We start from the raw sequence: 27,504 nt of genomic DNA, 5'->3' as shown, positions 1-27,504 counted from the left end.
CCCTGCTGCCGGCTTGCCGCATCCATCCTGCGGGGCTGGAGGGGTGGGTGTGGCCAGTGTACCTGGAGAAGATGGCTGTGGGATGAGCCTGACCTTTGTTTCAGTGGGCCAGTGGTGCCTGGGGCTGAGGGGCAGGGGCCAGCCCTGCGGCTGTCCTGCCACAACGGCTTTATCTTGTCCTGCTGGGGAGGAGAGAATGGGTTGGCTAAGGCATGGGGCTGAATTCAGCAGCCCCCAGCAACCCTCCGTACCCATCTCTCCTGGGGAAACTGAGGCATGGATCCCCCCCCAAGATGCTCAGCATCACCCTCCCAGCCTCAGTCACCCCCACCAGATCCCTTCTTTCTTCATCCCTACCTTGCTGGGGAGCAGGGTGGATGGCTGGACTGCCTGTGGGGTCCTAGGCTGGTCAAGCGGGAGGCGCAGGCTGCGCTGCAGCGGGCGTGTGACAGTACACTGGCCCCCACACTGCCGTGGCACGGTGGGGTACGTGCATGCAGCCATCGGCTCCCTGCAGGATAGGGTATGGGAACACTCAGCACCCGGCACACAACTCAGCACATGTGGCTTCAGCGCCACTGAGAGAGAGACGGGGCAGCACAGTGGCGAGGCTGTAAAAGCCCCAGGCCTGGGGCAAGCACAGCTGAGCCTCTGTGGCACATCCCTGCTCCCCTGCCCTGCCCTGTCCAGGGAGCAGTGTCGTCTGCCCCAACACAGGGGAGGACTCGCCCTTGCTGGGGCAGGGCCATCGTGCACCCCAGGGATGGGGATGGGTCCCATGTCCCCTACCTGCGGGTTTGCTCCGTCTTTGGAACAGGCTGGGATTTTCCAGTGACGCGAGGGACCAGTGGTGGTAAGCGCGGGATGGGTGGGATCGGCCTGGGGAGGGCAAGAGCCATCAGTGGGTGACAGGGGACAAATGGCCCACCCTGGCTCGTGGCAGCACCCCAAACCCCACAGGCTTGCACCTCACGGCATCCCCTGCCCGCTGACCTCCGGGAGGGGTCCTAATCCTCCCGCTGACGGGCAGGCCTGTGGAGGGTGCTGGGCACGATCAGACCCTCGCAGGCAGACACCCCGAACCCCATGCCTGGTCTGGAGCACCACCAGCACCCATCTCCCCCATCCCACCCATGCAGACTCCTGATGCGCCTGTGCTGGGCGGTACTCACGAGCCAGGCACCCGCATGCTGAGTTGCCTATCACAAGACAGGCACTGGAAATCCACCAGCAGCTGCCTGGGGAGGGGAGAAAGAGCTGGGTGAGTGGCGAAACCTGGTTTTGAACCTGGTTTATGCCCCCCAACACCAACAAGGTCCCAAGCTGCTGGCTGGTTACAGAAGAAAGGGGATAGGATGAGGGAGAGTGGTTGGTTGTGGGCTCCCTCCTGGGGAAAAGCTCCACTTCGTCTTAGGCACAGGAGAATTCACAGAGGGGAGCGCCCAAAAACCTCCAGTGCCATGGGAGCCACTGCCACAGGCACCGTGGGAACAGGGGATGCAGGCAAGGACAAAGAGGGAACAAGGCGAGTGCTGTCCCTCTTGCACTCACTTCCTAAACCCAGCTGCACTGTCAGCTTCCATTGGTGGTGCCATTTTCTTGAGCTGCTCAAGGCTGCTCTTCCAGCGGTCGTCCAGCTCTTGCTGGAATGGCTCCAGCTCCAGGCGATCCAGCTGCAGACAGACACACTCCCTCAGCCAGCGGCTCCGCGATGGGACACTGCGTCCCCAGGGAAAGGCCAGGAGCAGGAATCCTCAGGAGGATGCTGCCTTGGGCCGCCGAGCCCCGAAGGTGCCACTTCTGCGCAGCGGTGATGAGCCGCCCCTCACCTTGGAGGCCATCTCCTCCCGCAGCTGCTGCTGGACCTCGTGCAGCCCCTGCTCCTGGCCTGTCAGCCGGCTCAGCACCTCCTGGTTTTGCTCCTTCAGCAGCTCCAGGCTCGCCTCAAATTGGGCGCGGCTGACTTTGCTTTCCAAGGCGCCTTTGTCTGCTTTCTAGCAACAGGGAAAGGCAGGAAGACGGTGGGGAAAGGATGCAGGTGCAACAGCCAGGGTCAGCCCATTGCAGGGGCAGAGGCAAACGCACTCCTGCAGGACCACTGTGCTCCTCCCACGGCTGTGTGGTCCCACTCGCACCACAACCCCCATGGGGTCGGTCCCAGCAGCCCAAGGGACATGGGGGGAGACAGAGGGACCTGCAGCTGGGCTAGAAATCCTCCCCCGCTAAGGCCAGCTCTGCCACCAAGCTCCCAAGGGACAAGGGGCATTTGTCACCCTGCCCAGGACCCCCTTGGCTGGTGCTTAGGCCCCTTGAGGTTGTACCTCATCCATCCCCAGCTTCAGGTCCTCCTTGTCTGCCTTCTCCTTCTCCAGCCTCTCCACGGACTGCAACAGACCCTTCCAACACAGAAAGCATCCTATGACCTTGCGGCAGGAGCACCCCTGCTTCTCCCCACACACAGAATCCTCTGGGAAAGGTACTTTTAATCTCCACAGGGCAAATCGCCTGTGGTCCCCAGCCTGGGCTCTGCCTGGAGGATGCTCTAAGCCCACGGGGGTTTCAGCCATCTACCTCGATATCTTCCTGCTGCTGGCGACTGTCATCCAGGAGGCTCCCCATGACAGAGTTGAGCTTCTCATACTCCCCTTGCATCTGCAGGATGGCAGCCTGGATGCGCTTCAGCACCTCCTGGTCCTGCTCCAGGGAGGAAAATAACGAGGTAGTGCCACGCAAGGTGGGGAGGCTGCCCCACGGGGACAGACCTGGCTTACTGGGCCAGTGGCTGTAGGCTCTCAGTGCCAGCAGGACATTTGCAGCACGGCTTGAATCTCCGTCTATGCTGCGGACTTTACAAGACAGTATGGGGCGGGGGGGGGGGAACGGAACTCCCCCATGTAACACCGAAGCACAAAGAGCCGGGCACGGTTCTGGCAGCCCCCTCCCAAGTCCCCCATGCTGCCATCTCCCTACCTGGCTCTTCCCTGGCAGCTGCCTCAGCGCCTTGCCCATCTTCTTCCTCGACATGAGGGAGTCCACCAGCCCCTGCAGCTTCTCATAGCGTCGCAGCAGCTGCTCCAAGCGCGTGCTGGTGTCGCTGCTGCACATGGGGCATACTGCCTCCTCCTGCCCCGTGCTCTCCGTCACTCTGGCCTCTTCTAGCTGCAGAAGGGGAAGAGGAATCACCTCTGAGGCGGGACAGATGCAGCCAACAATCCCAGGTGCAGTGGAGGCTCCGTGGCCCCAGGCAGCCATGGGATGTGGCTGGGAATCCCACCAGGACCACCTCAACGAGCCAGCGGGTGGTGGGAGCTCCCGCCACACCTCACCTGCTCCCGCTCCTGCTCCTCCTTGGCCGTCTGGGTCACCAACTGATCCAGTGCAGCCTTGCTTGTTTGCCGCTGCTGGGCCAGATCCTTCATGTCCCGCTTTACCTCCTGTGGTGTGGACCTGGGCAGCGAGACAGGGACACAGGCAGGCTTAGTCTTCACAAGCCTACTTGCTCAGGGGGCATCCCTCACCCCCCAGCAAGGGATGCTCCCAGCCCTCCTGGGCTCCCCTGCAGCCCCACAGGGAACAAAACCCTCTCCCATCCTTTTACCCCAACGGCAAGCTGAGTTGGTCGCTGGGATCCATTTGCCAGCTGGCTCTGGCCGCCTCCAGTTTGGCAAGGGTGCTCTCCAGCTTCCTGATCTGGGAACGGCAGTGGCGGCAGAGTCAGGGCATGGCCCCTGTGTCATCCCAGCACAGGGGCTCTTCAGCTGCCTCCTCCGTGCCCAACTCCCGCAGCATCCCTGCATCTCCCTCAGGGACTCCTTACCTTCCCCTTCTCTCCCTGCAGGTCCCTGGCCACGCCCTGCAGCTCCCTGGACAAGCCCTGCAGGTCACTGGCCAGGCCCTGCAGGGATGACACCTGGGCCTGCAGGTCACCCAGCGTGTTGGCAACGCTCTCCTGGCCTAGAAGAACATGGTACAAGCGGACACACTGTCAGTGAAGGGGTCTCACCCTACGGCCCAGGCTCCGAGCACAACCAGCTCCACACCCAGCATTTCAAACACCCCTCACAAGCCTCCCAGAGCTCCCACCTCTCTCCTGGAGGAGCAGGCGCAGCTTCTCCAGTTCAGTCCGCTCCAACCCGGTGGCTTCTAGCTGGGCCACCTGCTCCTTCAGGGCAGCATAGAGGTGTCTGAGCTGCCCAATCTGCTTGAGAGCCTCCACCGTCTCCACGTAGCACTTGTAGGCATTTTGGTAGGCACTGCTGGAGGCCGAGGGCAAGGCTGGCTCTTGCACGTGGGACGTGGACCTGGGATCAGCGTTGAGTGGGATCTCGAATCCCTGGGCTGTGGGCAAGAGAGTCCCTGCTGCCAGGGGGCCAGCCCCGTCAAGCTGTGTGCTGAGCTGCTCCCCTGAGATGGTGGTCTGAGTGACGGTGGACTCCGGCTGTGTCCCCAGGGTGGTGGTCTGGGTGCGCGTGGGCTCTGGCTGTGCTGGCTGTGTCCCCAGGCTGGTGGTCTGCACGTCCTGAGACACTGTCTGCATCACCGCTGTGGTGCTAGCATCCCTCCTCTGATCTGAGGGAATGCCTGCCTGCTGCTTAGGGGCCGTTAGAGCTGTCCCAGGATCCTTCAGCCCCACTGAGCTCTCTCTAGATCCCAGCACAGAGCTTGCCCCATGTGGGGTGTCCACATCTGAAGTGGGAGACTTGGTGGTGGGAGACTTGGTGGTGGGAGGCTTGGTGGTGGGAGGCTTGGTGGGGGGAGACTTGGTGGGGGGAGACTTGGTGGGGGGAGACTTGGTGGTGGGAGGCTTGGTGGGGGGAGACTTGGTGGGGGGAGACTTGGTGGGGGGAGACTTGGTGGGGGGAGACTTGGTGGTGGGAGGCTTGGTGGTGGGAGGCTTGGTGGTGGGAGGCTTGGTGGTGGGAGACGGCTCTCCTTCTTGTTCTCCTCTGGGTCTTCCTCCATCTCTGCATCGTTCTGCTTTGCTGCCCACCAGGCAATCCTCCAGCACGTCCCAGTGCACCATGTTGTTGACCTCCTCCGGGTCCGGGTACAGGCCCAGCCTTTCCTTCAGCATTTGCTGGGGAAGGAAGGGATCAGCCATGTAGCCAGGGGCATGGTGGGGCCCACAGGAGCACTCCCCCTCCCACCCAGCACTGCTGGGGACCATGCCCTAGTGCAGAGAGACCGCCTGCACTGGTCCCCCAGGGATGCAGCCGTCTCCTGTCCTGTAGCAGGATCCGGCATGCTCGTAACCGTACCACATCACTGGCCAGAGTCCTTAGGTTGCAGAGGCCTGGCGTCTGGCTAGCAGCATCCTGGTGGTTCCCCTAAAGGGGGGTGAGGAGAGGGACAGCAGTCAGGACACAGAAGCAGGACTGAACACAAGCATCTGCAAATTAACTTGGGCACTAGACAGATGGACGCTGGGCAGGCTTGTGCCGAGGGGCTGCTGCTGTATTGCACCAGTAGATCTTGACTCTCCTTCCCAGCACCCACGGTACTTTCGTGGGTGTTTAGCTGAGGAGCGCCTCAGTGCCACTTGGGCGGACACACACAGTTACCTCTGCCAGCAGCCTGAGCTGCAGGCAGTGCTGCCCATTTCTGCCCTCCCCGGGGCTCCAGGTAGGGTGGGCTGAGCTCCCATGCTTCCCTCTTGGGGCACCCTTCCCACTCTTCCCTCCCAGGGCCCTTCACACTGGGTGACATCCGAGGCCAGAGGACACGGTCCACAGGGAGAAGCGGGGTGATGCAGGGAGGGGAGCAAGAGGCCAGCTCCCTCCTGGGGACAGCAGCAGCAGCTCACCAAGCCAAGCGCCTCCTGGATCATGCGGATTTCTCCTTGCATGCGGGACTGCGCCTCCTTCATCTGGCTAATCTCCTCCAGGACAGCCTGGTAGACAGCCGTGTCCTAGGAGAGGAGGGTGGCAGGCATGAGCCCCGCGGGAGGGTCCCTGCAGACCAGGAACTTGGTCCCCACCCTGCCCCAAGGGAAGCCACCACACAAGCCCATGTCAGCAGGGCTGCCTGCCCGCGCTGAGCTCTGTGCAGGAGCGCTGAAGCTGACGCCGAGGGCAAAGAGCCACCCCTGGAGGAGGAGGAGGCGCCTCAGCGGGGGAGCACCCGGGGGACTGGGGAGAGCCCCTACCTCAGAGCTGCTGCTCTCGTCCCCTTCCACCCTCTCCACCAGCTGCCCCACGTCGGCAGCCACATCAGCTTCGGAGCGGCTGGTGGCGTCCCGCAGCGCGTCCTTCGCAGGCAGCTGCTCATCCGCCTGCTGCGGCTGCTGCCCCGCGGCCGGGGTCCTTGCCCTGTCCCGCTCCGCAGGCTGCTCCAAGGCCCGGGTGGAGCCCTCCTGCAGGCCCAGGTGCCCCAGCACGGCCTGCAGCAGGTCGCGCAGCGCTCGGAAGTTCACGCTCTCGACATTGGTCCCGATGGCGGCGTCCAGCAGCTGGGTCAAGCTGAGCAGAGCCATCGCTGCCGCTACGGCCGACAACACGGGTCTGACCTGCTGGCGGTAGGAGAGACAGCGGGCAGCGGGCAGCCGGCAGCCTGCCTCCTGCTCCTGCTCCCTCAGGGATGTGGCGGCCCCTTCCCCGCCGCCTCTGCCCCCTCCAGCCCCACCGCCGGCCCCCCTGACCCCCGCGCCCCCGGCCCCGTACCTGCAGCAACTGACGCTGCCCCCCGCCCTGCCGCGCCTCGTTACCGACCGCCGCCGCCCGCTCCTCGACGCGCATTGGCCGAGCCCGTTCTCGACCGCACAGAGGCCGGCGCTGACGAACACACCCGTTGCCAGGCGACGCCCCGCGGCCCTCTCCCGTCCGCAGCTCGAGCGCACGGGTGAGGGTCCCGGGGCCGACCCCGCTTCCGCCAGCCCCTGCCCAGGGCACCGGAGCGCCCCGGCAAGGCGAGCTGTCCTGCCGCGGGGGGCAGCGCTCGGTGGCAAGAGCAGGACTGGTTCTACTGGCTCCCTTAGGCGTGGCAATGCTGGGGGGAAGGCTGCTGCTGGCAGCAGCACCGCACACGTTTTGCGCGCCTCGCTCCAGAGCAAAGAGCTGCGCAAGCAGCAAAAAACGGCGCAGACACACACAAGCTTCCACACAGCCCGAGGAAGGAGAGGACTCCAAAACATCTTGGAAGCAGAGTCACCCATCAGACAAGTACTGCCGGAAAGAGTCCTCGAGAACATCTTTTCCCGCAGAAACGAACTAGATCACGCATCCAGAGAAGGAAGTTTCTAACAAGAAGCTCCCTCGGTTGCTCTGGCCGCTCTGAGTTGAGGCTCCTGGACGCTGATCTCTCCCCTGCTCCGGTGCTGAAGGCGTCCTCTCTCGAGCTACTCACCTCAGCGATTGACCAATTTTAACACTTTTCTTAGTTTTCAACTTGCAAAGTATGACTAAGGTCACTATTTTAAAATGCTCAGTTTGTATCCCATCTTTAGGTCACCCAGGTTTCCACTCTGCTGAGCTGATGTGGTCCAGAAGAGATTTCAGTTGGTATACATGGGAATTTCTCTACCATGAATTTCACCCTCGTGTTCTTCCTAGGTCAGTAACAGATTTACTAACTTACGCAGGGCTCCCTCTATCTCTGACAGCCTTTTTCACAGCAGCTAGCATGGGCATGTGGCATAGGTTGTTACACTCTTGAGTACAGACAATTGCTGAAGCTGTCCCTTGAAACGGAACTGCAGAGACCTGTGCCTAATATCCAAGCCCTACTCAGCTGACCTTTATCATTAAGCTGACTGAAATACCTGAATGAGAGCTGGCCCTGGTTTTCTGCCAGGAATTGCATTTTAATTACTTTTTATCATGCTTTTACGTCTGCTTGGGCAAATACCAAGCAATCAAGGGACTGCTTGTGATACTTTTCCCCCAGCATGGACTAGAAGATGTTAATTGCATCGGTTGACAGTGATGAGAATGCATAGAATAACATTTACTAGTGCAAACGGATAACCGCAGAACCAGATGCTAGAAATAAGGTTGTGATGTAAGTGTGAAAGTGGGCAACTGGAGTTGAAAGTGACCAAACTATTCTGATGATAGGAACTTGCTTTTGAAAGGCCAGTGTACTGTTGTTAGCGTAGGAACAAACACATAACCACCGGAATGGTTATACGAGGTGCTTTATTGCAGCGCTGGGAAACCAGCGGCACGCGCCCAAATCTGGCTTGGACCTCGTCACATCGCGTTTGCAATTTATACACGAAAAATCTCGTAACTAATACATATGCAACACGGATTACAACATTAACTAATACATATGCGTCAAGGATTACCACATCAGTCTATTACGACATCAGCCTCTTCTGCACTTGCGCAGCCCCCTCTGGTGGTCGTGCTGATGAAGTAAGGAGTCTTCCTCGGATGAAGTAAGAAGTCTTCCTCGCTCTGTCCTTTTCGCCTTTCCGTTCTTTGGACATATCCCAACCATTATGTGGACGCCAGCATTCTCTTATCCTCACTTGACTACCCTTGGTGTGTCCAGAATTTCTGCTTCGATAGACTTTCACAATACTTTCTTAAATCCACGCATATACCTTTCACCATATATGGTTATGTTAGCTCTTGCTACCAAGCCTACCATTGTAACACTGGTTATTAAGTAACCATGGTACGAAACTTCAAACAAAACTGCAGAGTTCCAACATTTCCAAAACCGCACTATTGATTTATAAATTTCTCAAATATAATAATTTCTACTATTTTATATAATTATTGTAAAAATTTCGCCCTCTTCTAACATTTCCCCCCTCTGAAAATATTTCACTCAACTTAAGTAAGTATTTTCATTCTCTTAGGTAGCTGTCTCCTGGTAAGTAGGTGGAGGTGTGGGGTACTTTGGATTTTCCCTAGTTACTGCTCCTGTAATTCGGTGGGTCCGTGCACTGCTTCAGGCTATTTCCTTTCGGATGCAAAGATACATTAGATATATCATTAAGAATATAATCAGTATCACGATTACAGTTTGCACGAGGGAACGGACCCATCCCGTGAGGTGAAGGCCCAAACTTTCAAAGAGTGCTCCGACCCAATTTAGTTCAATATAATCTTTTTCCGCTTCTTGTTCGACTTTGGTCAACTGAGAAATCTCGTATTCTATGTCCGCAGTTACATTAGGAATATGAATACAACAATGGTCTATTCTGTCTTTCAAATATTCACAAACACCATGTTCTTTAATCAGTAACGTGTCCAATGCCATTCTGTTCTGCAAGGTCATTTTAGTCGTTGCTTGCAACTGCAAATTCATGCCTCTGAACCCCTTCCTCGTTGCTCTGGCTAATCTTTCTGTCTGACCAATCAGATCATAAATCATTTCTCTATTCCGATATGCTGCAACTTGAGCACATAAGGATTCCATAGCCCATCCTGCTTCAGTTCCTGTGGAGGGTTCCTGCCAAGTATGGCTTTCCATAGAGGATCTCATAGGGGCTTACTGATATTCCACTTCTGGGTTTTACTCTGATTTGTAACAGAGCTATAGGTAATGCTTGTGGCCATTTTATTCTGGCCTCTTGACATATTTTACTGATTTGTCTCTTTATTGTTTGATTCATCTTTTCTACCTGTCCACTAGATTGGGGCCTCCAGGGGGTATGTAAGCTCCGTGATCTCCTTAATAGTTTACTAACTTCTTGTACTATGGTTGCAACAAAGTGTGGACCCCTATCTGACGATATCCCTAAAGGGACTCCAAATCGTGGAATGATTTCTCTAAGCAACCATTTCACCGTTTCCTTTGCCTGACTGGTGCGACAGGGAAGGGCCTCCGGCCATCCAGAAAAAGTGTCAACCCCTACTAGCAGATATTTGTACCCTTGTGCTTTTGGTAGTTCTGCAAAATCAACCTGCCAATAATCTCCTGGTTCCACGCCTATCCTAATTCTTCCCATCTCAACTTGTCTTTTTACTACTGGATTATTTTTCAAACAAATTTCACATTTTGACCCCACTGCTTTTGCCATAGTTAGCATCTGCGTGGAAATTATTCCTCCTTTTAAATAAGTTACCAATGCCTCTGCACCCCAATGACATTTCTGATGTTCAGTTTGTAGGATTTTTTGCATTATTGCTGGTGGTACTATTACCTGTCCAGCTGTTGTTGTATACCACCCTTCAGACTTCTTTTGAGCCTTTAAAAGTCCTGCCAGCTTTTCATCTTCTTTTGAATATTTTGGGTCTTGTGGAAGATAGGTATGGAGTGGGCTTACCTTGAGAGGTATCAGGGCCATCATATTCCATACCTTCCGGGCAACTTGTCGAGCTGTCCCATCTGCCAGTGTATTTCCTTCGGATATCTTCGAAGTTCCTCCTTGGTGTGCTTTACAATGCATAATGGCTACCTGTCTGGGTTTTTGTACAGCAATTACCAGTTTCAAAATTTCTTCCAGATATTTTATATTAGTCCCTTGTGAAGACAACAGTCCTCGTTCCTTCCGTAATGCTCCATGTATGTGTGCTACACCAAATGCATACTTTGAATCAGTCCATACATTTACCTGTTTATCGTCACTCAGTTCCAACGCTGTTGTAAGAGCTATCAGCTCTGCCCGTTGAGCTGACGTCCCAAGAGGCAATGCTTTTGCTTCAATTACCTTTTGTTGCATTGTCACAGCATATCCTGCATACCGTGTCCCGTTCTCCACAAAGCTGCCTCCATCTGTGAAAAGCTCCCAGTCCGGCTGCTCAAGAGGTACATCTTTTAAGTCCGTTCTGGTTGCGTATGTATGCTCAATGACCTCTATACAGTTATGTTCAAGAATTCCTTCCTCTAGGTCAGTTCCTAGAAAAGCTGCGGATCCAGTTGTTTTGAAAAATATCCTACTGGTCTTTTCCAGCTTCCAATTTTCTGGGTTAATACTCCCAACGCCAATCTCTGTCTCTCATGGACAAATAGCTGAAGTCAAATCTGGGAGTCCCAATGCTGGTGATTTCGTTAACGCCTCCTTCAGTCTTTTAAAGGCCTCTTTCTGTGGTTTGTGCCAAATAAAAGCATGTGATTTTTGGGCTTCATACAGGGGTTAGCAATGAGTCCGTAATTCATTATCCACAGCCTGCATCATCCTGCCATGCCCCAAAATGTCCTTAGCTCACGTAAATTCCATGGTTCTGGAATGGCACAAATTGCCTCTATGCAGTTTTTATTCCTAGCTTTCGCTGTCCTTGTGAAATTTCACATCCTAGAGACAACACAGTTGTACATGCAATTTGTGCCTTTTCTTTCGAGACTTTATAACCATTCAGGCCTAGCTGGTTCAGGATTTCAATAGTCACTTTTATGCATAAGGATTTTTGTTCTGTTGCAATAAAGATGTCATCTATTTATTGCAATAAGAGATATTGTGATCTCGGTACCTGTACCTTTCCTTGAGTAATCCATGCCTCCAGTTCCTTAGCCAATTGATTCCCAAAAAGGGTTGGACTGTTTTTGAATCCTTGTGGTAGTCTGGTCCACGTTAGTTGTGGTTTTCGTCCGCTCTGTGGATTCTTCCCATTCGAATGCAAACAATTTCCTGCTATTTTTATGAAGAGGAATGCAGAGGAAGGCATCTTTTAAATCAATCCCTGTAAACCATTTATATTTTTCCTTCACAGATGTTAACAGTGTATAAGGATTTGCTACTACTGGGTGGATATCTTTTGTTATTTCATTTATTGCCCGCAGATCCTGTACTAATCTATATTCACCGTTTGGTTTTCTTACTGGAAAAATTAGTGTGTTATATTCTGATTCACATTCTTCCAAAATTCGATATTTTTAAAAGTTTCTCAATTATTTTTATAATCCCAAATCTTGCCTCTAGCTTCAGTGGATATTGTTTAACTCTTACTGGTCTAACCCCATCTTTTAGTTCCACTGTTACTGGTTGAGCTGCTTTTGATTTCCCCGGGATTTCTGTTTCCCAAACTACCGGTATCACAGCCGCTTCTACCTCTTTTGGAATTTGAGCAATGGGTTTTTCTTTAAGAACCAAGATCTGTCCTGCTTTTGATTCGGGGATTTGCATTATTAATTCACCATTTTCCAAAATGATCATTGCATCTAATTTGGCCAATAAGTCCCGTCCTAAAAGGGGAATGGGACATTCAGGTACATATAGAAATTCGTGTGTTAATTCCTTCCCTCTAAATCGCAGATCCAGGGGCTGCAAGAATGGCTTTATTTCCTCCTTCCCTGTGGCTCCCACAATTGTCGTAGTTCTTTCCCCTAATCCCCCGTGTAAATCATTTAACACTGAATAGGTAGCCCCCGTGTCTATTAAAAATTTCACTTCTTTCTCTCCCAACTGGATTTTCACGAGGGGTTCTTTATCTTTCGCCCTGCCTAGTCAGCTTTGATTGGCAAATATCTAACAACCAAGGGACTGCTTGTGGTATTTTTCCCCCAGCATGGACTAGAAGATGTTAATTGTGTCGGTTGACAGTGATGAGGATGCATAGAATAACATTAGTGCAAACGTGTAAGCGCAGAACCAGATGCTAGAAATAAGGTTGTGATGTAAGTGTGCCAGTGGGCAGCTGGAGTTGAAAGTGACCAAACTACATTCTGGTGATAGGAACTTGCTTTTGAAAGGCCAGTGTACTGTAGCTGCAAAAAAACCCCTCACGATTATATCAACAGACATTTTTATGAAGTCAGGAAAGCACCATCAATGTTTTATATCATACAGTCGTCATCATGTATGTTACAAAAAACTGAAATGGAAACAGGTGCATAGAAGGGCTAACACAAAGAATTGAAAAACAGGGTATCCGCAAAAGATTAAATGTCCGTGTTTCTGATGCAGAGGGTTAACCAATATACAAGGGGGTTAGGGGAATTTGCTTGCTTAAACAAAAGTATTGTCTGTTGTAAACACCTATCATGCTTACTAAGCAGAACAAAGGCACAAACTACTGAGAAGGGGAATGAAGCCGAGATCTGGTTCTACTGATAAGCAACTATTGACAAGGAAAAGCGGATGTCTGAGTCTATTGATAAGGGGGAGAAGCAGACGGTTTATGGCTGGGATACCGACCAAGCCCTAAGGCCATGCGTGAAGATTAAAAGGTGAAAAGTTTAAGAAGAGGAAGACTCATTTACTTCCTCTTGAGACCCCTGCCCATGACCAGAAGGGGGCACTGCGCAGGAGCAAAGGACCTTCTAGTTCATTATAATACGAAGCGGGGATAGATACTAAATATGTATAGGCGTATCAGTAATCTAATGCATATGTATACCTTAAGAGAATAAATGTAAAGGAAAAACGACCCTGGGTGTGCATACTTTGGAGGAGCTATCCCCGTGCACCTCAGCGCTGAATAAAGCATACCTACTTTACAACTTTAACGAGTTGTGGAGTCAATCCCAGTGTCAATTTGGCGAGCCAGGCAGGAGGCCTCTCTTCGGCTGCAGGATGGGCTGAGGGGCGGACATCCTAGGCGCCCCAGGCCTCTTGCCTGGAGGAGCTCCGCTTCTTTTCTGCTCACTGCAGGGACAGACAACAACCTGTGCCGGCTGCGGAGAAACGGTATGCTTGGAACTGAGGTACTTTAGGGGGCCTGTAAGGCGTACGCGTGGCCCGGGGCTGCTGGTAAGGTGCACAGAGACGTCTGGCGCACAGCGAAGTTCCCCTTGGCAGGTAGGGCTTGCAAGCAGGGGGCTTGTCGACCAACAGGGCGGCCGCGATCGATCCTGAAGGCGGATCGGGCGAGCCCGGGTTTTCGCTGCATCCCAAGTTTTGGGAGCCAGGACGGACCTGCTAAGGGAAGCAGGTGAAGGGTAGGCGAACCCACCAGGTCTCCACTGCATCTCAGATTCTGAGAACCAGGACGGACCTGCTACCATAAGAAGCAGGAGAAGGGTAAGCGGAACCGTAGTGTGAGTGTGTGGGATCCCATGTGTAAGGGTTTGTGTTTGTGACTGAGACGTAGCGTAGCTACGAAACGAGTGCGGAGTCCTAATCCGCGGTTCTGTATCTCCGCGAGGGGAGCGGCCGGAGACGGACGAAGCGTTCATGTTTTTCTGTCCTGTGTCTTGTCTGTGTGTAATCATTAAGCAGCTCAGAAAGTGGGGGAAGGTCCGGCTACCCCTCCCGCAGTGGATAGCTTTATGAAATACAAGGGCAAGGGAATTCCCTATGTGCCTTGTGGGAGTGTAACTGTATGTGACGAGTGGCATTTCACGTGGATATTGCATTTCACGTGGATATTGTGGCTGTGTGCCTTGTGGGAGTATAACTGTATGTGACAGGTGGCATTCCACGTGGATATTGTGGCAGTGCTTTTAGTGTCTATTCCACTTTTATAGCCACGCAGGGTAGTGGGGCAGATACTGCTCGGGGTGTCTTACGAAACACTGGCGGGTTTGTGGAGAAAAGACACAAAATCCCGGGGGACTTCCGGTAACTTAGAAAGGAAAACTGAGAAAGGGTTTGTAAAAGTTACCAGAAAAAAAAAATATTTTGAGGAGACGTGGTTACAAGGGAGAAAATAAAATGGGAATACAACAATTAATGTCTCTCTTTTTGGGACAATCCACGGGGGATATTAGGAAAAACTTCACAACCTGACATATGAGTGCATAATAACTTTTGAACAGTGGAGCCTGCCGTGGATACTAGGGCAGTGTAAATTTTGCTGGAACCGAAACTATGTTCTAACGACAGGGGAGTGGATCTGCAGAACCCAGAGATACTATCTTACTGAATCCCCTGAGAATATCATAAAACTTGTGTGTAGGTGCTCTCATATTTTTTAAGTGCATTTGCACAGCACTGGGAAAGAGAAGCTATAGAGATTTGTAAGAGATTGTTTGAAATGGGAGCCGGTCAAAACAAGGGAATTCTGAAGAAAAGCCCATTGGGTTACATTTTGGCACATTGGAAAGAACTGGGAGGTTCTTCTGGGGGCTCGGTAAACAAGAAAACGTTGGTAAAATATTGTAACCGATGGTGGCCTTTATATACTTTGGAAAATCAGGAAAAATGGCCTAAAAATGGAACTCTGAATTATCATACATTTTTTTTCAATTTACGTTGTTTTTGAGGTGGCCAGGAAAATGCGATGAAGTAACGTATGCAGATATGTTTCACTTTAAGAAACCACCCGGAGTGGCAGACAGAATGTGAAATTAATATAGCTCTGCCAGATCCCTAATTTTGGTTTTGGAAAAGGCCAGGGAAAAACAGAAAGCTAAGCTGGAGAGATGTTGTTCAGCCTGTGATATTGGGACAGTCATCAAGAAAATTATGTGTCACAGGTACCTCCGAGAGGAGCACCCTCTGCCTCTGTCCTATCAGGTATTGATAAGGAGGAGGAAATTGCTGTTGCTGGCAACAAGCAGCACATTCACATTCAGAGTTAAGAAGGGGTTAAACCAGAAGTGCTGTTGCAGAGGCAGGCATCTGTAACCCCTGCAGAGCAGGGTGAGCAGCTGTGGGGAAAAAAAAAAAAATAAAAAAGGAAAAAAAACCAAGGGGGAAAGGAGGGGAGCTCCCGCAGTTCCTGTGTTTGAGCATGGGATGGGTGCCGGGGCAGGCAAACAGACGTTAACAGATAGGACTGAAGGGTTGATGAATAAATGTGGGTGGGAGTGAAGGAGGAAGCACGGAGAGTGTATAGGAATCGGAAACAGGTAGAAAAGAAAAAGCTGGGTCGTGCTATAGCCACGGCTGCAGTGGTTGCTTTGAAACTGGTGGAGGAGGAACGTCGGGCAGAGGTGGGAGAGTGGCCTCCTCTTCTGTGGAACCGGATTGGTGTGAGTGCTATGAGGAGTTTGGACGCTGGGAGTGAGACTGCCCTGGTGGGGAGAGTGCCATGGGGTGGCTCTGGTGACTGAACGGGAACTAGACTGACGGGGACCAGGGGAATCTTCCCTTGCAGATCCACTGGTTATAATGGAGCTAGGGGACAAAAGAAAAGAAAGGAAGTGGAATTTTTGGTTAATACGGGTGCAACGTATTCAGTTTTAAACAAAGCTTTAATGCCTTTGGGCACGATTATATTATGATAAAAGGGGCGACTGGCCAAGGTGAAAAGGCTTATTTTTGTAAACTATTAAAATATCAATTAGGAAAACCATGGGGCATCCATAAGTTTTTGTATATGCCTAACTCCCCAAAAGCTCTTTTGGGGAGAGATTTGTTAGAACACTTGGGAGCGACCATTTCTTTCAAAGGAGGCGAGATCACTTTAAAAGTAAATGACCAACAGTATATCACAGAATCACAGAATCACAGAATCCCAAGGGTTGGAAGGGACCTCAAAAGATCATCTAGTCCAACCCCCCTGCAAGAGCAGGGTAACCTACAGTACATCACACAGGAACTTGTCCAGGCGAGCCTTGAATATCTCCAGTGTAGGAGACTCCACACCTCCCTGGGCAACCTGTTCCAGTGCTCTGTCACTCTTACAGTAAAGAAGTTCTTCCTGATGTTAACGTGGAACTTCCTATGCTCCAGTTTACACCCATTGCCCCTTGTCCTATCACTGGATATCACTGAAAAAAGCCTAGCTCCATCATCCTGACACCTACCCTTTACATATTTGTAAACATTGATGAGGTCACCCCTCAGTCTCCTCTTCTCCAAGCAAAAGAGACCCAGCTCCCTCAGCCTCTCCTCATAAGGGAGATGTTCCACTCCCTTAATCATCTTTGTGGCTCTGCGCTGGACTCCTTCAAGCAATTCCCTGTCCTTCTTGAACAGAGGGGCCCAGAACTGGATGCAATATTCCAGATGCGGCCTCACCAAGGCTGAGTAGAGGGGGAGGAGAACCTCTCTTGACCTACTAACCACTCCCTTTCTAATGCACCCTAAGATGCCATTTGCCTTCTTGGCCACAAGAGCACATTGCTGGCTCATGGTCATCCTCCTATCCACCAGGACCCCCAGGTCCCTTTCCCCTTCGCTACTTTCCAGCAGGTCACCCCCCAACCTGTACTGGTACATGGGGTTGTTCTTCCCCAGATGCAAGACTCTACACTTGCCCTTGTTGAATTTCATCAAGTTTCTCCCCGCCCAACTCTCCAGCCTGTCCAGGTCTCGCTGAATGGCAGCACAGCCTTCTGGTGTGTCAGCCACTCCTCCCAGTTTTGTGTCATCAGCAAACTTGCTGAGGGTGCACTCAGTTCCCTCATCCAGGTCATTGATGAAAATATTAAACAGCACCGGTCCCAGCACCGACCCCTGAGGAACTCCACTAGTCACAGACCTCCAGCTAGATTCTGCGCCATTGACCACAACTCTCTGCCTTCTTCCTTTCAACCAGTTCTCGATCCACCTCACTACTTGATCGTCAAGCCCACACTTCCTTAGCTTATCTATGAGGATGCTGTAGGAGACAGTATCAAATGCCTTACTGAAATCAAGAAAAACCACATCTACCGCACTACCATCATCCCTCCACCTAGTCACTTCCTCATAGAAGGCCATAAGGTTGGTCATACATGACTTCCCCCTCATAAAACCATGTTGGCTGTTCTTAATGACCCCCTCATCCTTGATATGCCTAGTGATGGAGTCAAGAATAAGTTGTTCCATCACCTTTCCAGGGATGGAGGTAAGGCTGACCGGTCTGTAATTACCCGGGTCCTCCTTCTTGCCCTTCTTATAGACTGGTGTGACCTTTGCCATCCGCCAATCCTCAGGCACCTCGCCCGTTTCCCACGACTTACCAAAGATGATGGAAAGTGGCCTAGCAATGACCTCCGCCAGCTCCCTCTGCACCCGTGGGTGCATTCCATCCGGACCCATCGATTTACAGATGTCCAGATTGCATAGCTGATCCCTAACCCAATCCTCATCTACCAAAGCAAACTCCTTTGTCCTGACTCCTTCTGGGGCTATAGAAATCCGGGGCCCTCGGGGAGAGTCTGCAGGAGTAAAGACAGAGGCAAAGAAGGCATTCAGCACCTCTGCCTTCCTTATATCCTCTGTCTCCAGGGCACCCACTTCGTTCAGCAGTGGGCCTATATTGCCTCTTGTGTTAGTTTTATTTGCTATGTATTTGAAGAAGCCCTTTCTATTGTCTTTAACCCGACTAGCAAGATTGAGTTCCAAGGAGGCCTTAGCTGTCCTAATTGCCTCCCTACATCCTCTAGCAACTGTCCTATATTCCTCCCAAGCGGCCAGCCCCTCCTTACATAATCCATAGATTCTCCTTTTCCACTTGAGTTTGCCCAGCAGCTCCTTCTTTAACCAAGTTAAAGTATATAGAGTTATATATAAGCTATATAAAGTTATAAAGTTATAAGTATATAGAGATGTTAAAGCTTAGTTTTGATCACTAATCATGTCGAGGGAGAAGTCAGATTGAAGATATACTGGATCAGGTATTCCCAGGGGTATGGGCTACAAACATACCTGGAAGGGCCAAAAATGCACTCCCGGTGCAGATAAGCTCAAGGACAGAAAACAGCCAGTCAGGATTAAACAATACCCCCTGAAAAGGGAAGATAGGGAAGGAATTTTTCCAAATGACTGGAAATTTCCTACAGCTCGGACTGCTAAAAGAGTGCCAATCTGATTTTAACACCCCTAGTTTACCTGTTTGTAAACCTGATGGGTAATACCGGGTGGTACAGGGCTTACGGGCTGTTAACAAGATAACTGAGGATCCATACCCTGTAATAGCAAATTCATACACTTTGCTAACATGCTTAACATCTGAGCTAACTTGGTTTGCTGTTCTAGGTTTGAAGGTAAAGGAAAAACGATCCTGGGTGTGCATACTTTGGAGGAGCTATCCTCGTGCACCTCAGCGCTGAATAAAGCACACCTACTTGACAACTTTAACGAGTTGTGGAGTCAATCCGCGTATCATTTCCTTTTTTCTTGAATAACAACAAGTATGCATATCGAATGGTTATCCAGTAGTTACTGGGAAATTAATCATAACCCCAAAGTACCAGATCAGCTACTCCTGCAGTTTCATTTCCCACCCTCTGAGAAGTCCCGCAGCATTTTTTGAACCAGGACAGCCTAGCCGAGCTGCGGTTTTAGATGTGTGAGCACACCGTGTTCCAGAGGGTGCTTTGGCAGAGCCTGCATTACTGTTCTTTGGCAGCCCGGCTTTGCTGTATTAACGCGCGCTCCGCATTTCCCGCTGCCTTCTCTTTCCGTGCCAGGGGAAGCAGACGCTTTCCTCCTCCCTCCCCTCCTCGTCCCTGCCCCGCGCCCCCCAGTGACCACTTCAAAAGGTCGCTCCCGGGGCACGGCTGCTCCCCGGGAGCCCGCCTTCTCTGCAGCGCAGCTGCGGCCCCTGCCGCGCCCGGGGCTACCGCACGGGGCGGTGCAGAATTCCCCGCCAGGGCCGGCAGCTCTCGCGGGAGTCGCTGGCGAGATCTGGGCGTTGCCCGAGCTGCGGCGGTCCGGCCCGTTCACAAAGCAGGCTGGGGGGCGCGGGTGTGTAGAGTGGCCGCTGGCCGCTGCCCAGCTCCGTGGGTGGCTCTGAGGCCTTCACCCTCAGCGAGGAGCCTGTGCGTGGCACCCGGCGGTGCAGAGTGACTTGATCTGCGCTCCTCGGGAGGGATGGAGGAACCTGTGCGGGGCTGACAGGAAAACGTGCAGCCAGCCAGGGCTCGTGCTGCAGGGAGTGACAGAGCCTTTCTCTGGTAGTGGATGGCAGCAGCGACAGCAGCTGTGTCACGTGTGACCATGTGGACGATCTGCTCAGCCCGGGGTCAGACCTAGAAGAAGTAGTAGGAAGGTTAAGAAGCAGCAGGGAGTGCGAGAAGGATGTAGGCTGGTGGAACCAGGCTCCGGCCTCACTGTCAGAAAAAAAAACAGGATCCAGAAGTCCTGAATCCTCCCCCTCCCAGACCAAAGGCAGCAGCTCAAGGGAAAGGAGTGAATGGATGCAAGTCCACACTTGGGCAGCAGGCGAAAGCCACCCGTGCCCACCTCACCTTCCCGGGTGCGTCTGTACAACCTCAGTGATGTGAAGCTCTGGAAGTGAAAAGCCAGTCAGTGGATGGTCAGAGGCCCATCTGCTGCAGAAGTGGTGGCAGGGTCAGAAAAGCGTAACCCCCGTATTACAGTCACCTCTGTGAGGCAGAAAAGGTGGGTTGTAGTTGTAGGTTATTCCCTTCTGAGGGGAACAGAGCAGCCAGTATGCCAGGCAGACCCCCCTCATGCGGAAGTCTGCTGACTCCCTGGGGCCCAGCTTAAGGACATTGTTAGGAAACTTCCAGCCTGGTGTGGCCCTCAGACTGCCGCCCATTAGCGGTCTTCTAGGGGAGTGGTGGTTACGCTGCAACCCACAGTCCAAGTGTGATCAAAAGGGCCTTGGGACAGTTGGTAAGGGGGATCTGGGGTTGAGGTTATCTCTTCTTCCAGCTGGGGGCAGTGACATTAGATGGACGAGGTGGACTAAGTCCTTTGGTACATGGCTCCATGGCTGGTGTCACCTCCACAGTGTGGGCTGTCTTGATAACAGGATGGCTTACATGGCACCAGGTTTACTGGTGTCGGATGGGATTCACTCCTCGCAAAGTGGGAAGAGTGTCCAGGAAAAGCCCCAGGCACCAATATCATGACCCACAAAGGATTTTGACAAGGAAGTAGGCAAGAAAAGGCGATGGGAATGTTGTCTCCTTTTGGTTACTTAGGAAACATTCCTGGGGTGGAGAGAAAGTGAAAAGCTTGAGGAAGGCCTTGGCCCGCGAAAGGCAGTAGTTGGCAGCTGTGAGAAGGCCACTGAAATGACACTGCTGCGCCCCAGACTAACAGCCAGCCACTCTCCTTGTTTCTCCATTTTCCTCTTTAATTCTTACTGAAGCGAGTTCGTCACATCTGAAACCTGGCTGATGGCACTGGTTCCATCCACCTTCCCGTGCACCTGCACTCGATAAATACAGGTGTACCCTGGTTTTCCCCAGTTGCTCTGTACCACAAGCTTCAAAAAACGGAAGTCTCTGTTCTTCTCCTGCAAAGAAGCCAGGGTCACTCCTGGGCTGTAGGGAGCGACAGCAGGCTCCGCACATCTTCCTCTGCCAGCTGGGTCTGGTTCCAGGACCAGCTCCGGCAGCACTGGCTGAGGTGGCAGCTTCTCCCTTCTTCCCTTCTCCCACCCTCGCAGCAAAGGACCCCTGTGCCCATGCAGAGCAAAAGCCTGGCCTCAGAGCAAGACAGGCAGCTCTGGAAACCTGAGCTTGCTGGCCCCAGAAAGTGGGTCCTGGGGAAAATCCTGCTGCACTGTACCTGCAAAGTGAAGGTCTGGATAAGCTCTTCCTGTGCAGCGTAGGTGAATGTCCCAAGCAGAGTTTCATCTTTGCCTTCTTCATCCAGTCCCTTGGAGATAAAGCACACGGGAGCAGTTCAGGCTCAACATAGCCACAAGGGAATGCTCGTGCCAGATCTGGGAATGTGGTTTCCCTCCAGCTCCTGCAGCTCCAGCACAGTCTGGTGCAGGATGCAGTGGGACTGAGTCTCCCCGTTGCGTGTTACTCAGGAGCGTAGAGGTGCTGGGCCAAAATGCAGTGAGCAAGTCTTGGGGTGACGGCATTCCACATGTCCCTTGAAATGTCCCAAGAATGTGCACAAGAGCCTCGGCAGATGCGCAGAGACCAGCAAGTCCCTGTTGCAGCTCTCCCACACAGCCGGGTCCCAGCCCCCAGGGCTCAGCACTCACAGAGACGGTGAAATCTCGCGGGGCACTGCTGGTAGTCCTCAGCGGAGAGTGTGTCCTTAAGGCGTGCTGTACGGCGATGGCCATTGGTCGTATTTTTGCAGGCAGCCGGATTAGCACCTCACTCTGAGACCCTTGGAAAGGCCAGCAGTATCCCGGGGAAGAATCAGGCTGAAAGCAGAGGACAAGAGCAATGAAAGTGAGGGTGTGATGTGGCCCGCTGCTCTCCTGTGCAGCCAGAACCATAGGCGGCACTGCACTTGTGGGAAAAACTCAAAACAAATGGCATTTGTCCACTTCTCCATAAATGGGAAGTGAATGGAAGTGCCCACTCATCTTCCTAGCCTGGGAAAAAGGAAAATAGCCTGTCAGCGGAAGCATCTGGTAGCTGCACCCGAGTCAGGCCTTTAATGAAACCTGTCTTTTTGCACAGCAGCTCCGAAGCCTCTCCCCACCCTTCACTGCCCCATCAGGAGAGGGAGAGTCAAGCTGTGGCAGGGAAATAGGGTTGCAGAGGAGAAGTCTCTTTACGCAGACGTGATCTGGGACGGGGAGCAGGAAGCTCGGCTCAGCACAACCACTTCTGTGGCCAGCTGCTGTTTTGGAGGGGGCCAAGCCCTCTGTGAGACCTCAGGTGTCAGGCACTGGACCCATGCCACGGCCTTGAGCAATACCACTGGCCTGAGGGGAGACGGCACAGGGCTTGCCACCAACTTTGTAAGAGGCAAGAGAAGCAGCACTGACAGTTTCTGCTACTCTACCTGCACAAAGGTATCCAGAATGGGTGGAGTAAACAGGAACCAGAACACCCTGCAGAGCCCTGCAGAGCTGCTGGGTGATCTCTGCAGGCTGATGGCAGTCCCTGGAGGGAGAAGAAAGGAGAGTCCAAGAGGCTCCATGCTCTGAGGACCTAGTGGCTGCAGGCTATTTCTAAGGATGCCTGCCAGCCTCCATATGCAGCACCACACCTTTGTGGGTGCCCCAGGAAAAGAAGGTGATCCCCATGCCCGATGACAGCAGTTCTCTCTCAGACACACAACAGGAGGTCTGTGAGTGCTGGGAGACAGCAAACCCCACGAGACCTGCTCAGTCACAGTCATGCTCTTGCATCCCGTGGTTTTGTTCCATGTCCCTGCGCCTCACAGAACTGAGGCTGCCACACAGCCTCCTTTTGGGAGCGCTAAGCAGGAGCTGAGTGCGATGACAGCCCTGGCTTCCTGTGTTCTTCCGTACCTGTGGTTTTCAGAGCCCAGCCAGACATCTGTGTGATTGCAGACATTGCTTCTCTCATTTGCTGAGCTTCCTGGGGAAAACACGAACAACCACGTCACAAGCTGGCCAGAAGGGGCTTTACAGTGAAGCAGCTCAACCAGCAGCCCCTGGCAACGGATGGGGTGCGTGGGCTGAGCCAGAAAAGCCCACCAGCTGCCCAGGCAGGCCCCGGCCCTCTTTCCCACAGTGCAGGATCACCTTCTTCACACTGTTGATCTCTGCAGCCAGTCTTGCCAGTTCATCTCTCAGATGTTGCATGTCCTGTTTTTTCCACGACAGAGCAATCGTATTTCTGCAGTCAGCATGAAAGCGGATCTTGTCAGAGAGTTGCCCAGCCCCTCCCAAAGCCTCCAAGCTTGGGAGGAAGAGAGGCAGCAAAGCTCCAGCCTCTTTTTCTCTTTGCCTGGCTTGTGAATGCTTCCTTCCCCTCCTGTTTTAGCAAAAGGCCCAGGCAGGAGCACAAGATACAAGCTCTGGGCACCGTGAAAATGAATGCAGATAGCATGAGCTCATCTGCCGCTACCCCATGAAACGTGTTGCACGCAGGTCAGGAGAGAGGAGAGGACTCTTACTGCAGGGACGCCAGGTCAGTTGCAGGCTCCCCCAGCAGCACCTGAAAGGAAAAGGCTCTCCTGAGTCCCAGAACTGCCAGGGCTTTCCAGAGTCACGGCAGAAGCCGCGGCTGATTCTCTAGGGCACTGCCTAGAACTGGAGGGACTGGGCTATTTACCCATGCACCCACTCCAGCAGTGCTCCTCTGTGGGACTTTCCTGTCCCACAGCTGCAGTCACTGACCTGTGGCACACCCGCTGTCCGCAGAATCCACATCACCGTGGAGGTCCCACAGCAGGCACCAGCTGTAATTCGCATCACCAAAAGAGATTATTTTATCGGGGTTTCTAATGATCCCTGTATTGACATGGTCTCCTCCCACAGCAGGGTGGCAAGAGGCTGGCTGAGGACATGGGGATGCAGAGAAGGGTTGGCACTCCAAGTGGGGACCCTCTCCCCATGCCGGAGGGCTCTGCACACTCCTGGTTTCCAGGTGTGCTTGGAGCCGCAGAGCTACACACCATTTCCCCACCCGTCTGCAGTGAGCATCATAGGCTGTGCACCCGTTTCAGCTGTTGGCTCTGTTGCTGGTTGTATCATGGGCATCTCAGAAGCTCCCTGTGCTTCACACGTGGAGGGGTTGGAAGGGCCCCACCAGCACCTCTCTCTCACTCTGGAGCTCGCATTCTCTGCCTCCATGCCTCCACTGGCAACAGGCAAATACTCACCGAAAGCCCCTAGGATCATCAAGAAGAGGACTGTGAAGAGCCTGTTCTTTTCAAAGGTGATGAACTCTTTCCTGGAAAAGAGGGAGTTCGGCTGGCAGCAGTGATTCAGGGCAGAGCCCTGCACAGGGGCGATTTTCTCTTACAAGCTTAGGAGCAGTAATCTAGAAGTAGCCAGAAAGCTCCTGGTGGGGAGCACGACCAGCCCCAGCCCCCTCCACCAGCTTCCCCATGCTCGCCCTGAGCCCTGCGCGCTCCTTGTCCCTGCCTTGTTACTGAGCACGTGCTGTACTCACATGGTGGAGATTCCTGAGCAAAGGCACCTCCGCAGGAAGGCCATGGCCGTGACCACACTGCAGAGCAACCCTGGGCAAAGCAATGAGAGGAAAGCCTCAGGATCCTCCTTGAGTACACGCCAGACAGCTGCAGGCAGGTGTGTGCTGGTCCCACGCAGGCCCTCTCTGGGGGTGGGGCAAGGGCTGTGGCTATGGCCTGTAGCGGGGAAGCTGAGAGTGTGGAGTGGAAGGATCCCCTTGCAGGCAGGGCACATTTGCCGTGCCCGGGGAAGGCGGGTGGCCCGAGTGCTGGGGTGCCCCTAGGAACTACAGGATCCCAGCTCCTTCGTCATCACATAGCCACAGTGGGCCCAGGCAGCAGGATGGTGCCGGTTCTGCAGCGCTGTTGGGCCTGGCCAAGTCGGGCAGGCTCGGTGCAAGCACGGGGTGGAAGGCAGTGCTGAACTCACCCTTGTTTTCTGCAGCAGTGCGGTGGGCAGACCTTTGCCCTTGGGTGCCCCGAGCCTTCGAACAGCTTCGCCTGCTGCAGCTAGCTGTTCTCCCTTGCCGGTCAGCCACTCGAGCCTGTGGACGAGCCTTCCTCTGTACCATCCTGGTAAGGAATGACACCTTCTGCAAGCTGCAAGAGTTTGCTGTGTGCGCAGATGAGCTCCTGAAGACAGCCAGGAGAATGCTTGCCAGTGGCACTCAGCCCGCAGAACCCTGTGAGTTCCATCCACGCCCACAGCCCCCAACCTCATCGACTCTCCCCCTGCGTGGTGTGACGTCATGGTGTGACATCATAGTGTGACTGTAGATGAAGCGGTAGGGTGGGTGCGGGGTCTGGGGGGTGTGGGGAGAGACTCCGCAGCTCACTTGGTGGTGTGTTTTGCACATCCTGCACCTTCCTGGGGCAAGATGTTGAGACAAGGCGGGGGCACAACGTTACAAAATGGAATATATAAACCTTTAGAATCAGTTTTAAGTGAGGTTAAGTTTGATGGCTTTGTAACAGGAGCAATGGAAAATTACTGAGGTGCATGGTACACAGAAAAACCAGTAGAGTACAGCTGGAGAACATACTGAGAATTCTTGTGCAAGATAAATCGTTACAGTTGACATAGTTTTAACAGTCCAGAAGAACAGGACACAGGGAAAACGAGTATTGGGGAATGGCAGGTGCCCGGGATGGGCCACAGTTAAACCAGCTGATAAGTAGGAGGACAGGAGGATTATAATGTCTGTGGTGCTAACGAACCAATTAAGCTGGTATAAGCATCTGCTGGGCGTGCTTCAAAGGCTGCCAGAAGCGATGAAGATTGTGGGAAGAAGTAAACGACCCTCAGAGACCACCACCACAATTCTGTACGCATGCGGGGAGCTTTCTGGAAAATGATGCAATCCATATGTAAGCTCATGAATATGTACGTATGCCCAGGGACTGTATAAGGACGGCTCGTGTAGCAATACGGGGACACACGTTAGGAGGAGCTATCCCCCGTGTCTCCCGGGGCCGCAATAAAGAATACCTGCTTGTCAGCTTGAAAACTTTGTTGGCAAGTTTGTTCCTGGAGTTTTCTCCAAATCAAGAAGAGTGTGGGGAGAAGCAAAAGGGCCTGCTACGGGCAGCCTGTCACTCTTTGGAAGCAAGAGCTTTGCCCCCCACCCCCAGCAGGCTTTGTCCCCCCCCTCAGCAGGCTGGAACGTGGTACATGTTTACTGGAGTGTGCTTGTCTGCCTCATCAAGGGAGAGATCATAGGCGGGCCATTTCTCCTTTGAGCATCCCGGAGACAGCCTTTCACAAGCCCCTCGTGCGGCTTTCTCAGGTGCCGTGCAGCACCTGAAGGAAGCGCTCCCTTCCGTGCTCTCAGGCAAGTCAGTCAGAAAGGGAAACACGAAGTTTCTCTCCTCTTGCTGCCCACCCGCGGGACGGCAAGGAGCGTTCTCGATTCCCTTCTCAAACAACGCGCCAGCCCCTGGTTTAGCGCTTCAGTAGCCCAACTCCGTTAACGTGGAACAGAAACACAGCCCCCAGGCTGCTCACGACACAAGCCACTGGGGTCAAAACCCTCTCAGATGGGAACACAACAGCTCCAGAGATGTCAGCAAGGGCCGGGGGGGGCTCAGGGTGCAGCAGCAAAGCATCCCCCAGGGCACCGGGAGAGCCCCATGGTAGGAGAGACCTGGCACAGAGCAACATCAAGGAGAAAAAGCGCAAAGAGAGGAAAATCTGCCCGCTGGGGCTCCTCAGACAAGGAGCACCCCCCAGACAGCTGCCAAGGGCGAGGTGAGGCGAGGGCTCGTGCTTCTAGGGGCAGCATGTTCACAGGAAGAGAGCGACAGGGCCTGAGCTCTTTGGCGTTAGTCCCCTCCGAGCTCAGACCCGACTGGGCCCCGTCCTGCGAATGCAGTTAGTGCCGGGGATGGAGTTAAGCCCCTCGACGCCTGAGCCCACCCGTGGGTGCTCGAGGGTCCTTTGCTGGCTCCCAGTTATTCCACTGCAGGTGGCACTGGGGGGAATCCCAGATCCTGCTGGAGCCACCTGGGAGCCCAAGACAGGCTGTTAGCTCCCATTTTCCCCTGAACAACTCCCCCTGGGTAAAACATCCACGGGGGATGGCTCCGTGGGGACTAAGGTGTCTGGGGAGTGCAGCGAGGTGGGCAGGGTCCGCAGGTGGGCAGAGGGGCAGGTTTGAGGGGTCCCCCTTGCCCCATCTGGGGAGAAGACCCCCAGGAGAGCAGGATTTCCACAGGGCACCCCCAGGAACACAGCACAGCGGGGGTACGGTGATGCTCCCCAGATGCCTTTGTCCCCACAGTCTACAGTCCTTTGGCTTCAATGGCACACAGTGTTAAGCTTTTATTCTGTAGCCTACTGAAGCTAGGGGAGTTGAACCCTAGCCTCAGAAGTCCACACACCCCCTATTTCTGGTGGGAGTTTTCTCTCCTACGCAATTTGAGGCACCGAATCTCCAGAGTCTTGGCTAGCCCCAGCTAGCTGATGTCGTGGCTTATTGATGAATTAAGGGCTAGGTATGATCTCAGGTGGATGCCAGAAGCAG

At 53.4% G+C, this 27,504-nt stretch overlaps 1 protein-coding gene and 1 long non-coding RNA gene across 4 annotated transcripts; both read right to left on the bottom strand.

Annotated features, from left to right (window-relative positions):
- Positions 1-106: 106 nt before the first annotated feature.
- LOC136004661 (uncharacterized) lies at positions 107-873 on the bottom strand. Its single transcript, XR_010608565.1, has 3 exons — positions 790-873; positions 358-511; positions 107-182 (listed from the first exon to the last, which is right to left on the bottom strand). It is a non-coding gene; the product is annotated as an uncharacterized LOC136004661 (long non-coding RNA).
- A 19,638-nt stretch (positions 874-20,511) lies between these two features.
- LOC136005314 (sperm-associated antigen 4 protein-like) lies at positions 20,512-23,741 on the bottom strand. Of its 3 annotated transcripts, XR_010608752.1 has the most exons (7): positions 23,685-23,741; positions 23,462-23,502; positions 23,088-23,181; positions 22,851-22,920; positions 22,379-22,479; positions 21,191-21,788; positions 20,512-20,915 (listed from the first exon to the last, which is right to left on the bottom strand). XR_010608752.1 is itself a non-coding variant. In XM_065662687.1 (6 exons), exons 1-6 carry the CDS (start codon positions 23,715-23,717, stop codon positions 21,270-21,272), a joined length of 858 nt encoding a protein of 285 aa, XP_065518759.1. In that variant the 5' UTR covers positions 23,718-23,741; the 3' UTR covers positions 20,512-21,269. The 3 variants fall into 3 exon arrangements, 2 of the variants coding, with proteins under 2 accessions (XP_065518759.1, XP_065518760.1); XM_065662687.1 differs by having other exon boundaries at positions 20,512-21,788; XM_065662688.1 differs by lacking the exon at positions 22,379-22,479 and having other exon boundaries at positions 20,512-21,788.
- Positions 23,742-27,504: the final 3,763 nt, after the last annotated feature.

Source organism: Lathamus discolor, chromosome Z, assembly GCF_037157495.1.
Source record: "Lathamus discolor isolate bLatDis1 chromosome Z, bLatDis1.hap1, whole genome shotgun sequence".
Classification (NCBI taxonomy): Eukaryota; Metazoa; Chordata; class Aves; order Psittaciformes; family Psittacidae; genus Lathamus; species Lathamus discolor.
Note: the sequence above shows the minus strand (reverse complement) of the source record. Positions and strands in the feature narration are given on the sequence as shown.

Bases quoted from the DNA above. Each gene is read 5' to 3' on its own strand.
- LOC136005314 (XM_065662687.1), bottom strand. From the start codon at position 23,717: ATGTGGATTCTGCGGACAGCGGGTGTGCCACAG. The intron at 23,503-23,684 runs GTCAGTGACTGC...TTTTCCTTTCAG, and splicing joins GGACAGCGGGTGTGCCACAG to GTGCTGCTGGGGGAGCCTGC. The intron at 21,789-22,378 runs GTAGAGTAGCAG...CTCTGCTTTCAG, and splicing joins TTCTGGATACCTTTGTGCAG to CCTGATTCTTCCCCGGGATA.